Below are 14,774 nucleotides of genomic sequence, written 5' to 3' on the forward strand. Positions count from 1 at the left end.
AATTTCTTTACCAAAGGCAGTTCCACTATTGCTTTTCAGAAAAACTAATATACTAAAGTATCGCAAAGGATAGCATTAAATGTAAATAACAGATATCACAAAAATGTGTCTTATTAAATTACATAATACATAAATGATCCAGAAAAATATATGTCCTGTAAACAAAGAATTTACATTTAGGATGTACATAATACAAAACTTCAGTCATTCAATTATAAAAGAGTTCACTTTCACTTAAGTCTTAAGGGTAACACCACCACAGCTATGAACATTGCTATATTTAAATGAAAACCTGGGATAATCATATCAGCATTCTTCCTAACAGCAAAATTTATTTACAAATATTTACAGGTAATTTCAATTTTGGAAATTAAAACAAATGCCTTGCGAATGATATGAGACATACTGCTCAATAGGCACAAGAAAATATCATGACGACTTTGCCCCACTAAGTACATTTCAGTCCCACTCTGAAGCGTATGTAATAACTTCTCTTGGATCACTCTTTTTCTTATCCTCTGGAGATCTAATGCCACTTGGTTCCTGTCTTTTTGCCTTAATTGGGCCACTACTCGCTAGATTTCCAATAGCTTCATTTGATGGTTGGTCCAAGTCCTTGTACCCATTTCTGTCTCTTTTTACACCATTTCGAGAGGATGAATTCGTCTCCATGAGCTTTTTCCGCAAGTCATAATGGCCATCATTAGGTTTCTCATTGAGCTTAACTGAACCTTTCCCTTCACTCCTCCTCCTAACACCTCCCACATTTTGACTACGGCAACTGCTGACATTCCTGTTTTCCCTGTCTCTTCCAACATCTCTGTTATGGTCAGAATCTTTACCAGTATCATTACTATCATTCAACTTCTTCCTAACGCCATATCCACTATTGTGCGGTTCACCACCCCCTTTTGTTTGATGTGAACCTCTCCTTTCATCCACTCCAGGACTGCTGTCTGTACTCCGACTACCATAGCTGTTGACATTACGACGATCCCTCCCCCTCCCACCATCTCTGCTTCCATCGGACTCTTTGCTTCCTTGACTAGTCTCCCTCCCTCGCTCAGGAACTCGACTTTGGTCAAGATCTGGACCTCGGTTCTTTTCAGCAAGAACACTATTTCTGCCCATGTTAAAGATTCGAACTTTTTCCTCCTCCCAATCTATTCTACTCTCAGGGTCTCTGGCTCTGTCATAACCCCTTTCTCGTTCACTCCTCATCCATTCCCTTTCACCATCATAGTCCCTGTTCCTCTTCTCGCGTTCGTGGCTCCTTTCTCTACTTCTCCTTCTGTCATGTTCCCTACTCCCATCTCGGCTTCTCCTCCGATCACGGTCCCAGCTTCTATCCCTCTTCCTCACCCTGCTTCTTCCCCTCACGACTTTTCCTCCCCTTATCCTTTCACGAGCTCTGCTCCTGTCCAAGGAGCGATCCCAACTTCTGTCTCTCACACGATCTTCACTCCTCCCCCGACTCCGGTCCCTGCCATAGTCCCTGCTCTTATCCCTTCCCCTGGGAGGGCCTCTCTCTGGTTCACCGTTTCTCTCCCTGGGTGCATCTTCTCTGCTCTGTCTGGCCACCACTGTCTCTCTGCCACTGGGATCCCAATACTCCCTATCTCGCAGACCTTCATTAGCATCCCACCCTTTCTGGGAGTGAGGGGCTCTTGAGGCTCCCCCAGTGGCATGTCTCCTTCTACCCCCATACGGGTTCGGCTCGATCACACGCTCTCTATCCCAAGAACGACGATTACTTGGTTCCTCATCTGTCATTCTACCACAAGATGAAAGTCTTGTGGGACTTCTTATGCCACTAGAAGGACTGTGTGATGAGCGAGGTGAAGTTATGCAATCTTTGCTACCGTGAAAATTTTCTCCTTTTCTGCTATGGTCTCTCTCTTTCGAATAAATACTGCTGGCACTATTTGTTTTAGGTTTCCTCGCTGTACCTTCACCATCTGACTCATCAGGAGAAAAGACCTCAGAGCCATGTGTATGACAATTTGCTGTCTCTTCATAAGCAGTGATGCCAAATGAAGAAGAATACTCTTTCACTATGTCCCTAATCATCTTCTCACCTCCATCATCAGTTGCTTTTTCGTTTACCTCATTAAATTTGTCTTCATTGGTTCTTTTCACAACCTGCCTACCATTCTTCTTGAATTCACAGCCTGAACCAGCCTGGGTTATATTCTTACCTGCAGTATCATCATACCGAAGCACTTTAAGATCATCTGAATTTGTTAGACCGCATGAGCCAGTTTGGATTCCCAGCCTGCACTCTTTAGACTCAACCCCATTATCATCTACAACATTTTCATGTTCAATGTCCTGATCTCTTGATGCTGACACACCTTCCACACATCTACGCTTCTGAACACGAGGATCGTCTTGTTTGAATTCCACTGCTAGCAACTGTGGCTGCCGCAAGGTTTCCCGATCAGCTGCAACTGTTTCTTCATGAAGCCTTTTCACGCCTCTTTCTGTTCGTGTGGGTATTGATGGATTGGTAACTGAGATAGTTGCCACGGTACTTGCCGCAGGAGTTGCTGTGGTAGTTGCTGCAGGAATTGTTGTGGTAGCAGCTGTTGCAGCAGTTGTTGTGGTAGTAGCTGCAGCAGTTGTGGTAGTAGCTGCAGCAGTTGTGGTAGTTGCTGCAGGAGCTGCAGTGGTAGTTGCTGCAGGAGTTGTCACGGCAGTTGCTGTGGTAGTCACTGCGGTAGTTGCTGTAGTTGATGTTGCCACAGCTGGAGAAAGTGAGGGTTTAATCACTCTTATAACTCGACGTCTTCCAAACCCACAGTCCTCACTAGACATGTGAACTGATATTTTATCCTTTATTGGGGACGTAATTTCCACCTATAAAACAGAAAAATAATACAGAAAATTAAAAGATATAAAATTTAAAGTTACTCTGGAAAACAATCAAACAAAATTTGATATCGAATGAATTGCACCTCTTCAAAGCTTGTCATTCACTGTACATACAGAGAATTAGGTTAAATAGCTTGCATTCACCAGAGTGTGCGATCACAGAATAAAATCCTCAATTATGTTGAAATTATACCCTTATTATTTACAATAAAAGAGTAGCAGCTTTCTAAAAAACCACACCATTAACAATATTCAGTTGAAAATAAATACCAGCGCTGTTGCTAAAGGCTTGCTAAAGAGAAAATAACCTATTGGAAGTGAAAATTGCATGACAAGAGATATACCACAGAAGATTTTTGAAAAAAGGTACACAAATCCCAAGTGAAAGGCATCAAACATTCCAATAAATTTCCCCTACGCAATGGTCTCTTAACTTGACTAGAACATAAATATATTTACATTGCACACCGGAAGTACTAAAATATTACATAAAAATGACCTTGTGACACATCAATATGCAATTATAGGAAGCTCATTGGCAGTGAAAACTATATATTCACTGATAGGTCATGAATTTTTCCCATTACCTCACTTCATGCTTTTATAATAGCAGCTATTTCACAGCGCATACTAATCAAAGCCAATATAATTTTTTTTATTCTATTGCTTTGATAACGGTGAATTCCTCAATTTCTCAGATAATTGATATTGACATTGGAAAATCACTATCATTGTGAAGCAAAGAGAACTATTCAACATCAAGAGTTGACGTGGAATATGAAATGATTTCAATAAAATTTACAAGAAGAAGCAAAAAAAGGATTAATGAATATTTTTTGATACTTCAGCATGAGTTGATGGTGTGATTCCATATTATGGAGTTTCATTTATGAGATTTAAGAGCAAAATGCAACAGCACATGAAATGCATCAGTGCACGTCACACTCATCCTAAGATTGACTACCAAGGATTTAGAACAAGTTGATGATGTGGAATGAAGTCAGTGAGTAGTTTTTATGTCTACAATGAAACGATAATATAATCAAATTTTCCCAATGCCCGATGGAGAAAAGCTTAGAGCTGGAACTCGAGAAAAATGGCACTGATAAAGATGGAGAAATTAGGTGAAAGGAAAGCATAAAATATACAATATTTATGCAGATGTAACTTTAAGTGAAAATAAAAATTTTCCCAGCAATGAAAGAAATGACAGTTTTTTGGCTGGACTAGTGTGTAGAAGACACATTCGGCTGTAAATAAAAAAATTATTATGACACCATAATTTGGCATATTATGACAGACATTTTCAGGCAAAATATTAGGCAGGATCACATTTTAAAAACTTTAAGTGAACAAGGCAGTTTCCAATGCAATAATGTTGAGTCCATTAACGTAAAGGTACTAGCCAGAAGAAAATGGATACATGTTAACTATCTTTGAACATATTCTCATCAACAACTAATGAAGTAAAGAGAAAAACTTTTCCAAAACATACTTTATGACATATCTGCTCAGTGTCATGATTATAGCATGATATAGATAATTCAAAAATGAATTAGAGTGGGAACTTAATACATATAAATGAGAAAAAAAATTATTTAAAAGAAACTCTGACCCACATATAGCGTCTGAAATTTATTTATACACGGATGAAACACAAGAAAAACTCACATTTTTGTTATTATTTAAGCAGCCCGGCGATTTTCCGCTCCCGGGAACTCTCTCTTGGGTTTTGTTGGTTACTTTAAGATCATTTTTCACTACATCATTAACAGATTTGGCAGAGCTGTTCACAGTCGTCTCTTTCTCCGTTTCTTTGGCAGCTTCCGTGACTTTGACAGGGCTAACGGTCACTGGCTTCCTGTCCTTCGTTTTCCCAGGTTTGGAGTCATCAGAGTGATGGTTACGTTTATTTTCCTGAACCATAACCTCATTACTCACAGATGAGGTACACTGCACCACTGAGGATTCTGTTTTCTTCACCTCTTTGAGTGACTTGCCATCTTTGGCACAATCAGTATTAGAACCACTGTCAATATTAATAACTTCATGGGTTGAGCACACTTCGCCATTGAGCATAGTTTTACCTTTTTCGGGGCTACCCGAAGAAAGACCTGTAATCTGATTATATTCTTCGGCAGATGGAGTTATCCTTCCATCATTCACATCTTCGGATTTTCCCTTTCCATCAAGTACCTTCTTTAAGCCTCCATTTCTGACTTTTTTGGTAGGTGTTAGCTGTTTTCTACTAGGCTTCTTTGTTCTATTCTTGACATTACTAGGTTTGAAATCTTGCATTCCACGACGGAAGAGCAAATCGTCTCTCCTGAAAAACACATAAATCATGTTAACCTATGTATAGCAAGCACTGAAAGTTAACAAAAAGCCAAAAGATCTTTTACACTATTACTTACTCTCGCCTTAGCTGGGCAATAATTTCTTCCTTTCGCTCAATTTCACGCTGTGCAGTTTTATATAGACACGAGATGTTTTTTCCAAGAGCTCTGACTTTAGCAGATAGCTTTTCATTTTCTTTTTTCATCTCTTCTAACTTGGCGGCAAGAACTTCGACTTTGTTTTGGAGCTCTGCCTTATCTAGCTCAAGCTTTAAAAGGAAATAATTATGATGAGTAAGTATTTAACATGAATAAATGAAGAAAATCCATAGGATAATTCCACACTGTAGGCGGAGCAGAATTTACATTACCTTCTTAAATGCCTCATCAAATTGGAAGTTTGGCAAATCACCATATATATCTGTTTCTCCATCATCACAATTAGAACTCATGTTGACAATTCTGCTAAGATCAATTTATAAAATAAAGTTCATTCCTCCCAACAAGAGATCATTTCCGACTTTTGATTAAACTATGGTACAAAATGAAAACCATTCTCTGGATTCACAACATACTGAAACACATTTACAGGTGGTGAACCACCTATGCTACTTCCAGCCATTTGGAGCTCATAATCTACCGTACCGAATCACTGCACTTATAAATTAAATGTTCAACCAGATAAGATAAAATAATATACAATGCCTAAAACAATCACTGTATCCGCCAAAACTAAACACTTCTCAAAAAGTTTACCACTTCGCTATCCGAACGTCAATTATTTTCATTGCGCCATCTTCGCGCCATGAAGATTCGATAGATCGATACGATCGAATTATGTTTGAATCTCGATAGGAGGGAATATAAAATTCCATTCGGCGATTTAGGGAGACCTAGCTATGCAGGCACCGTGTTCGCAGCCTTAACATTGCATCTTGAATCGCAATAGAGTATTTCTTTAGATTATTATAGCAATGAACCGGTTAATTTAGGTTCCTATAGTATTTCGCGCACTAGCCTAATCTGTCTCCCCTTCCAAATTGAACTTCCCCCTAATATTCATAAGAAGGCCTAATCGCTTTCATTGTATCTAATCTTATTACTTCCCTTCCTTTCCCACTTGTCAAGCAGCCTTTCCTCTTCATCATCCCGTCATAATTAGCAACTATTCCCCGCTGAAGAACCCGGAAATTAGCAGTCATCGTGAACAAAGCCGCGGAAACCTACGCACGAATTTAACCTATCCCCGTTTAATGCACGCTCCATCCAGATATTTTGTCTTTTCCGTATCTCATCTAGTAGAGTTTCCTCTCCTCGTCCACCAAGTCGAGCATTTCGTCTGATTAACCTTCTCAATTCTCCTCCATGCTGACAGTCTTTATTCGTCCTTCTCCTTCCTAAGGGTTCATGTTTTGCGCCATCAATCGCTGGACTCCTGATTACATTCTTCTGTAAGACTTTTCTTAAAACTCTTACATTATGAATCTTTCATCTACTCTATTTCCTACTTATGGAGGTCTTATTTCCTGACGCATATCTATTTCTGATGACCTTTTAGTAATGCCCATTTTCCTCTTTTTTTCAGGCTACTATGAAATGTATTTAATCAATGTGTCAGATCCAAAATAGTTCTCTAATGAAGGCTGCGACTACCTCCATTTCCGTATACTTGAGTAACTTTATCGTTGATACTCATGCCATTATTTTACATTTCACATTTAAATCAAAGTATTTTGGCTTCCTTTTTGCGGATATCCCTCAGAAACCATTAAAAATCGTGCTAAATCCACTTTCTTCAGGAAAATTATTGCCGTATATCCCCATAGCAGGCAAATAATCCTTCACGTCTAGTGCACGTTGATACTGGCTGCCCAGATGGAGTGCAAGGTGAGTAGTTAACCATACGAGGCTTTAGAGAGCCCGGTAAATATTAGGGTGGTTTCCTTTTATTTTTTTATTGCCTAAATCGAAAGATTATTACTCCTGGAGTACGTATTTCACGCTTTTAGATTTTTAAATGACGATATCTATTTTTCGCGATTAAATGAAAAGTGAAAATTTTCAAGCGTGCGAAAACGCGACGCGTAAGTATGAATGCCGGGAAATCTCTCCGTACGTCGTATTTCTGGTTCCCCCTCCCGCCCGGTGAGGTGACCTTGAGGCGAGGCTTAGCGCTGATACGTCGCAGGCTGCTAGCGGGTAGCTGAGTACCCTGCTGGCTGGTAGCGCTTGGCTTAAATAAGGATTATTAATACCTTATCAAACGAAGAAAACTTTCCGACCTTAGCCAGTTTTAATAAGTGATTATTAAGACATGTTTCCCTGAGCTCTGCGCCTCATGCATGCATTGGTAACCTCAGACGATGTATAACTCCTATCTTCTCGTATAGAAACTAGGTCCCTGTGACGTCACGTGGAGTGGCATCGCATGGGCGCCAATCTGGCCCTTTTCAAATGAGGATAAAAATGGACCATTGCCATTCGTCTAAACCGGCATTTCTAAAACGAAATAATTTGTATATTATGAATACACTAATGGTGGGTAACGAATCGCAATTATTGCCTTTTGTTTTCTTTGATGAAGGAAACTACCCTTTTGTGTTATTAAAATTGAGATCAGTGATGAGGGTTAGGGCCCCAAGGAGAACACTGCCTTAAGGGACTAAATATGTCATGGCTGCAATATTTTGAAACACTTTTTGACCATCTCACCATAAAAAATTAACAGAATTTTTCTTATATTAAGGTAAAAAAAAGTGTGGCAGTGGTGGTATTGTCTTTTGTTCTGGCAGTAACAATAAGTACAATTAAAAATCAATCACTTGGCTGTGACTATTGACATCTAGGCCCATGTCTGAAGTTTTTACTTTATTCAAGTAATTTACGCCTTTATTAGAATTACAGCGTATGTGACGTTTTTGTATCTATTTACATGAGAATCACGCATGAAAAAAGGAATATTTCGAAGCTCATGTTGAATTTTCCCCAGCCAAAAAGACTAATCTCTGAAATGTCAAGGGGTTCCCGGATAGTGCGTAGAAATTATCATCACATTCAACAGCAAAAATTCCAAGATTTTTCTAGGTTTAAAATTTAGCGACGGCATTTTAAATGAACTGTTCATTTTCGTATTTATTAGCTATTATTAGCTTCCTCCTCGTGCGTGACCTCTTCTCTTCCTATTTAAATAGCGGTGGATATTCTTTTTTTGTAGAAATAGATTTTATGCGATCACGAGTTCATTGTAATGAGTAACGGAAGGCACATTTTCTATTCCTGAAGAAGGTTATCTTAAGGTCAACGTCTCAATATTCCAAATCTTACCCACGGATATTGATTGGCGTTTTGTCTAATGCTTTCCAGTAGCAATTGCGATTCTTATATTTCATGGGTATCGATGATTTTCACTGTTAATTTTCATAAGCGGCTAGAATTAACCTTCTTAACTCAGGGCTGAAGATGGAGCAGACTCGGTCCTCGATATGTCGGGAGGAATGTCAACAATTACTCGGTGGAAAACACGAGTTCCCTTCCAATTCTGGTAAATCTTGTTTTACTTTTCAGGTAAATGTATACGTATTTAATATCACATCCAGGAATTTTGATCGAAATTCAGAGTTATGACGAAATTAAAAATATTAAAGAGATTGTTAATAAATAACCTATCATCTTCATAAGACCTGAAAAGAGTATGAAACATTCTTAATATGTAGATACGCTTACTCCGACATTTGCGGACAAAAGTTGTCTTTTACACATTCTTGCCTAAATCCTACATCCATATATGTTTAATTGTATGTAAAATGTATTACTCAATTTGATGCCGAAATTCTTGATTCATTATTCTGTATAAATTTTTAAACTTGGATAATAAATACTATTTCACCTCAATAATTAATTATTGTTAATAAAAGGATACTATGATTGATAGAAACTTACCTTTTTTCTTGGGAATTCAAAGGCAATAGTATAATAATTTTGCTGTTAGATTGGTATCTACCAGGGATTTGTATCTTTCACAATGTTTTCGATCTTTTCAGCGTTGATTTGTCACAAATGAAACGCGTGACATATTACTTTGATAATCGATTGATAAGGGCATAAGGAATATAGATTTAAACATATTCCTATGCAATGCAGATGGAAAGAATAATAGTATGAAAGTTGGCATTTTGCAAATTGCATAATGCGTAATACTAAATGTCACATGGATGTTTGGCATTCTTATAAAATATCCATGTCGTAAAAGTTAGACATGTAGCCAGTGACCCTACATTTCATCATTTAGAGGATAATTCATACAACTTATTGGACAACTTATTATAAATAAATAATGAAAAATACTTAAAGCGCTCGCAAAAATACCTTAAACATTCAATAGACTAAAATTAAAGCCTGAAGATGATCGTTGAAGCTAGCTAAGTCTCGCAAAAGATTTTCGTTTTTTTTCCTGGTTAAGTTAGACGTGCGGCATCTAAATTTAGCGGTAACATTTTTTTACTGGATTTGATGCCCGTAAAACGGAATCTAATAGTTCGGCCTGGATATCAGTCGACAGAAGTACATACATTTATATAAAAAAAATTGAACAGAAAAAAATCTACAAATAGGTCATATATTTTAATCCTTAGAAGTTTTCCTGACGAACCACAAGAGTTGACAGGATGATGTCAGGACAGCTATGATGAATTTACACGCCTTATTTGCTTACATGTCAAGCTAGAATATTTGGTTGCGAGCTTCTTAAAAAGAAATATATCGTCAAAGTGGATCGTCATATCCCAATAAAATATTGAAATAAAATTGGCTGGAAATAAAGTAATAAAACTTTATAAGGTTCACAATTATTTTAATATGGGCACGACCCGGGTTTCGTAACGTGGTTACATCTTCAGGTGACGTGTGACCAGTGACGTGAAATATTTGATACACTACCAGTGACGTGCGGTCTGGGAGACCGCAATAAAACAAAAATTCGTAAAACGTTGCAAAGTCATTTTTATTGCTTAGTTTAATGTTTCATTGACTTCTCAAATATTGTGAAACTTATATTTAATATTAGGCATTCCCAATACGAAATAAATTTTTTAGTAAAAATTGTTACTTGAAACAGGAACAAAAAACTGATAGCAAAAACACTTGAGGTACTATTTTTACTATAGTACTTTTTTAATTAAGTACTTAATTATCCACGCTATGAAACTATAAACGCTTCCTTATAAATTGTTAATTATTTTTATTATTATTATTCTTGAAAAATCACTTGGAATTGTTTTGACAACTTTTTGAATCATTTCCACCAGCATTACGTTAATTGGATTTCCAATTTAGTGACGTGAGGTCCCACAGACCGCTACTCAAATTCAGTTGCAAGTTTTCAGAAATAAATAATAAGAACGTTATATTTTAGGAGTGCTGTGTCCTTATTATTCAAAATTATGACGCTCACGAGAATTATGGATATTTTGAAATTGCAATTTTGAAAATATTCATAATGTTAGAAACGCAGCGGTCTCTCAGACCGCACGTCACCGGTTAAGGTTTAAATATGTAATAGTGAACCTTAAAAAGTTTTATTTCTTTATTTCCAATCTGGAGAGGTCTCACAAAGTAAAGCCTGAAGTTATCAGTTATAAAATTTGCTGTTCTATTTATATATTTAAATTTTATTCAACGAGTCAATATTTTCCAAATCGTCAGGAATTACCTGTGCAGTCGAGGTGATGATGCAGAGCAAGGAAAAGTATATTCGTAAAATAAATGTTACATGTAATAACACTCCAAAGTATTTCATTCAAGTATTACAACTGTATAGCTCAAAGTATCAGCATCCGCCATTAGATTTTCCACCATATTTCAGGTGAATTTGAGCAATTGTATGATTTTTTCGGTATATCATAGTGATGAGAGTCATTCTATTCGATTTTTAATATCAAAAATTTATTTAAGTATACCGGGACTAGCCACGGTGATAACTTTTTACGGAGTCACCCGCAATGCACAAATTGTGCGAAAAATCCACAGTTGAAAAATCATTCGCCCGGTCAAGGCGAACGATTTTTCCTCAGTGGATTTTTCGCACTATCAAAACTTTAATCGAAAACAAGTAGATATCAGTGGTCGTAGCTGAGAAATACTTTTCGGTACGCAGTTGTACGCTATTATTATTTGTTAATTGATAAAAAGCTGTTATTAAAAATAAAATACAAAACCGAACGTTATGAGAGCAGTTTTTATCAAATGACTGAGGTGGTGTTGATTTTGATAGAAAGTTTGTCAATTATCGCTCAATTTCGACGCAGGTTACTCCGCGAGGTCCGTTTTGATATATATTTTAAAGGAAAACATAATGCTTATGAATACTGCTATTGGGTATAAATGCAACATATAGAAATTAAAGGAGTGAAATTGGCAATTAAGAGCGTATGCCAAGTAAAACATGTGGGCCTCATGAAAGGTTCATCGTCGAGTTGTTCTTCCACGCATGAGTCAATTGTGTTTCGTGGGGTGGTAATTATGTCGGTGTTCTTTGGGAATTCGAGCTTTAAAATTGAATCTTTTTTATTGATCGTTTCAGATTTTTCTAATAATTTGTGTTAATTTGTTTGTCTAAAATGCAAGGAAAGCAAGCGTCTATTTTATTGATTAAAACCCTTATCCTAAAGGCACCTCAATGGGCCGGTTCAGAAAAGGTCTTACGCTCCGAAATGCAGTACAGCCTAAATTTTTAAAATTATAAAGCCAATTTTATGTCATCCTGACTGCAACTTAATCTCTGGAAATGTACTAGAAATAACAAAAAGTTTTAGGTTTGATTTACAGGTCTCGGGAAATTGCGTAGGTAATTATTTTCGTGGAGATGTGCTAATATAAATTATATGTCGAATGTTTTCGTACTCTCTATCTTTAGGATAAGATTTGATGTCTATTTGGGTCTTCTTAGCCCACTCCAATGCACTTTTAGTTTTATTTTATTGGAAAGAATCGCTTTCATTTTTCCCCGGGCTGGGATAACCGAATGGTTATTGATTTTTAAATGAATAACTCCATACATTATATAAATGTCTGTCGGTAAGCGATTTACTATTATCACATAATATGTTTCCCAGACCACTTTGATAATTAATAAATAGGTATTAATGTACAGCAAAAGCATTAATTTTAAAACGGAGGAAAAATATTTCTGAATAAGCATTTACATAAAGGAGTACAGAAACCTCTACCTGATGGCTCGGCTATAAGGTGTGGAATTAATTCAACATCCATGCCTTGCTTAGCATAACAAGGAGCGCTATTTTTCTTTTCTCGTGACGGAGGCTGGAAGCAGGACAAAATAAGTGATAACAGATCGCGCCACCGTTCCGAAATCAAACTCGCCGCGGTCAACACAAAAGTATCGGGCATGCGAGCGGGTTCTTCGGGGAAACGTGACGTCACGACTTTGGAACGCCGATCGGGAGTTGGGGCATGCGCAGTGGAGTTCTGCCGCTCTCGGACCAGTCCTCAACCCTCACCCTCCCCCTCCCTTCGCTCACCCCCCTTTCCGTACCTTCGCGGGTGCCCGTTGGTTGGCTTGCGTGAGTTGCCTCTCGTGAGCTGTTAGGGACGGTGAAACGTGTACGGTCGTCTACTTGCCTCTCAAAAGAGGTCGGTACGGGTTTTTCTTTCACGTATGTGTTTGTTGTGTTTCGTCGGATGGATAACACTCGAAGGATATTGCTCAATGTAGTGCGACGATCGCGTCTTCGTGTGTGATATCTACGTATATTTATTTGTTTATAAATTGCCGACATAAGTTTTAGTGCTGCACCTGAGTTTTTTTAAATCTTGGAGGTGGAAGTGGTTGCGTGGATGTGCTATCTCAGTTCTTGGTTTTATTCTGTGAGTTAACGTTGACCTGAGGGCAGCTGAAGGTGTACAACCTGCAGAAACAGCAACGGTAAGTCTTGAAAAGTACTCCGTTCCGTCAGGGGCATGTCGAGGTGCTAGAAAAACGGGGTTGTTTGTCTTGTGTGAACGATTATTGAAGTAGTGCACTATTTTTAACACTTGTTTATGTTGTTTCAAGAATATTTATTGTCAACATTGACGGATATTTTAGAATTATCTTGCGTTGTGAACTGAATGTCTCCCAGGTAACGTGCCGTTGTCCGGTTTTTTAGAAAGTTTCGTGCCTGCCGTTGAAATCTCGGAGGGGCTCGCCTGGCGACGTCCTTCCTTAGGCGCTCAGGGAGTTAAGATGGCGACGGACAGGTACTATAGTCATGCAGACACCTTGGGAACAGGTGCGCTTATTAGTATAACCAGTTTGGGAGCAAACAAGAGGTTTGGTCTTCGGTTCAGTTCAAGATTTTGGGTTCATGTTGGTTAATCGGGACCTCTATGAGCGTTAAACGTGTTGTTTAATTGAGTTTAATAGCCTTTCTCGGCCTTTATTTTCCTCACTATTGCCCTTCGACTTGAGGATGCGAAATTGAATAATTTCTGCGCGTGATAACCATGAAATTCGTACATTCTTGACTTTTCGTGTCAGCAAACGCTCTATTTGAGCTCTTTTAACCATTAAGTGCGTATTCCTGTCAATGAGGGACGACTGTATGAAATCATCTGTTGTAATTTTGAAGGTCATGCCGTAAAATTTTGGTTCCCAATAAGAGAACATCTTAGCAATAGCCTTGCAACCAAATACAAAGAAATTGGCTTGTTTTGATATTGCGATGATAAGTTTCGGTGAATTTCTGTATTACGGCGTAATGAAACTTAGTCGGACATGACCTTATTTTTTGCAATGACTTACTGATTGTACTGCAGTAGGTATTCGTTACAATTGGTGTCGTGTTTTCCCTCGGCTAATCGAGTGGTGGATTGAAATTTATGCCTAAAGCGTTCCTGCTTAAATAGTTTTAGGACTCGGTTTGCCCCACTGTTTAATTAGATAGTGGTTCCCTTTCATTACAGTGCCTTGTTATACGTTATTAGTTTATTTTATAATTTTAGACTGCACAAATGAGATGCTACGTTCAATCCTTGTTATAGTGATTGGTGCCGGTAGGTGTGCACCTTTGTTTTCGTACTTTTTCTTGTTTTAAGTTAAATTTTGGCTCGGTTGCATAACTTTTCAGGGTTAAGTATAGATTCGGATAATCTATTCTGCAGTCCATATGATTTCGGCGGACTGGTTTGTCCTTCAGGTGCATCCTTTGGCGTGTTCATGTTCTACATGGGTATGATGTGTATGCCTGGCTAGCCATTTTCTTAGCTAAGGCTGACGTTAACTCGTGTGCAGATGATAGAAAAGGGAAATTTTCATGTAAACATTGGTATAACATTTAAAAAAATAATTTTTTTTCGGTATATGGGTTCGTCATCCCCGTAGATCAGACGTGTTGAGAGACTGATGAGTCCTGAGTTGGTCTTTTGGCATTGTTCTCGTTAATGAAGATAGTGGCAATATAGAAGTTTTAGCCCATATTTATAAAGTAGCCGTTGATATATATTTGTACGGTTGAATGGCAGAATTTGGCGCTAACAGCGGTATTTTATACGCATCAGGTTTTCTGACTA

At 38.0% G+C, this 14,774-nt stretch overlaps 2 protein-coding genes across 4 annotated transcripts in view; one reads left to right on the forward strand and one right to left on the reverse strand.

Annotated features, from left to right (window-relative positions):
* Positions 1–93: 93 nt before the first annotated feature.
* Positions 94–5,993, reverse strand: LOC124161298 (uncharacterized protein DDB_G0287625-like). Its single transcript, XM_046537604.1, has 4 exons — positions 5,582–5,993; positions 5,289–5,479; positions 4,546–5,200; positions 94–2,859 (listed from the first exon to the last, which is right to left on the reverse strand). The coding sequence occupies exons 1-4, from the start codon at positions 5,660–5,662 to the stop codon at positions 460–462; spliced, it is 3,327 nt and encodes a 1,108-aa protein (XP_046393560.1). The 5' UTR covers positions 5,663–5,993; the 3' UTR covers positions 94–459.
* A 6,789-nt stretch (positions 5,994–12,782) lies between these two features.
* The window catches only part of LOC124161299 (afadin), a 510,930-nt gene continuing 508,938 nt past the window's right edge, over positions 12,783–14,774 (forward strand). For 2 of the 3 annotated variants that reach the window (XM_046537605.1, XM_046537606.1), the window contains exon 1: positions 12,783–13,149. The gene's annotated coding sequence lies outside the window, so the exon portion shown is untranslated. The remainder of the gene's footprint in view (positions 13,150–14,774) is intronic. The other variant, XM_046537607.1, reaches the window with a different exon arrangement.

The sequence above is a fragment of the Ischnura elegans genome, chromosome 6, assembly GCF_921293095.1.
Source record: "Ischnura elegans chromosome 6, ioIscEleg1.1, whole genome shotgun sequence".
Classification (NCBI taxonomy): Eukaryota; Metazoa; Arthropoda; class Insecta; order Odonata; family Coenagrionidae; genus Ischnura; species Ischnura elegans.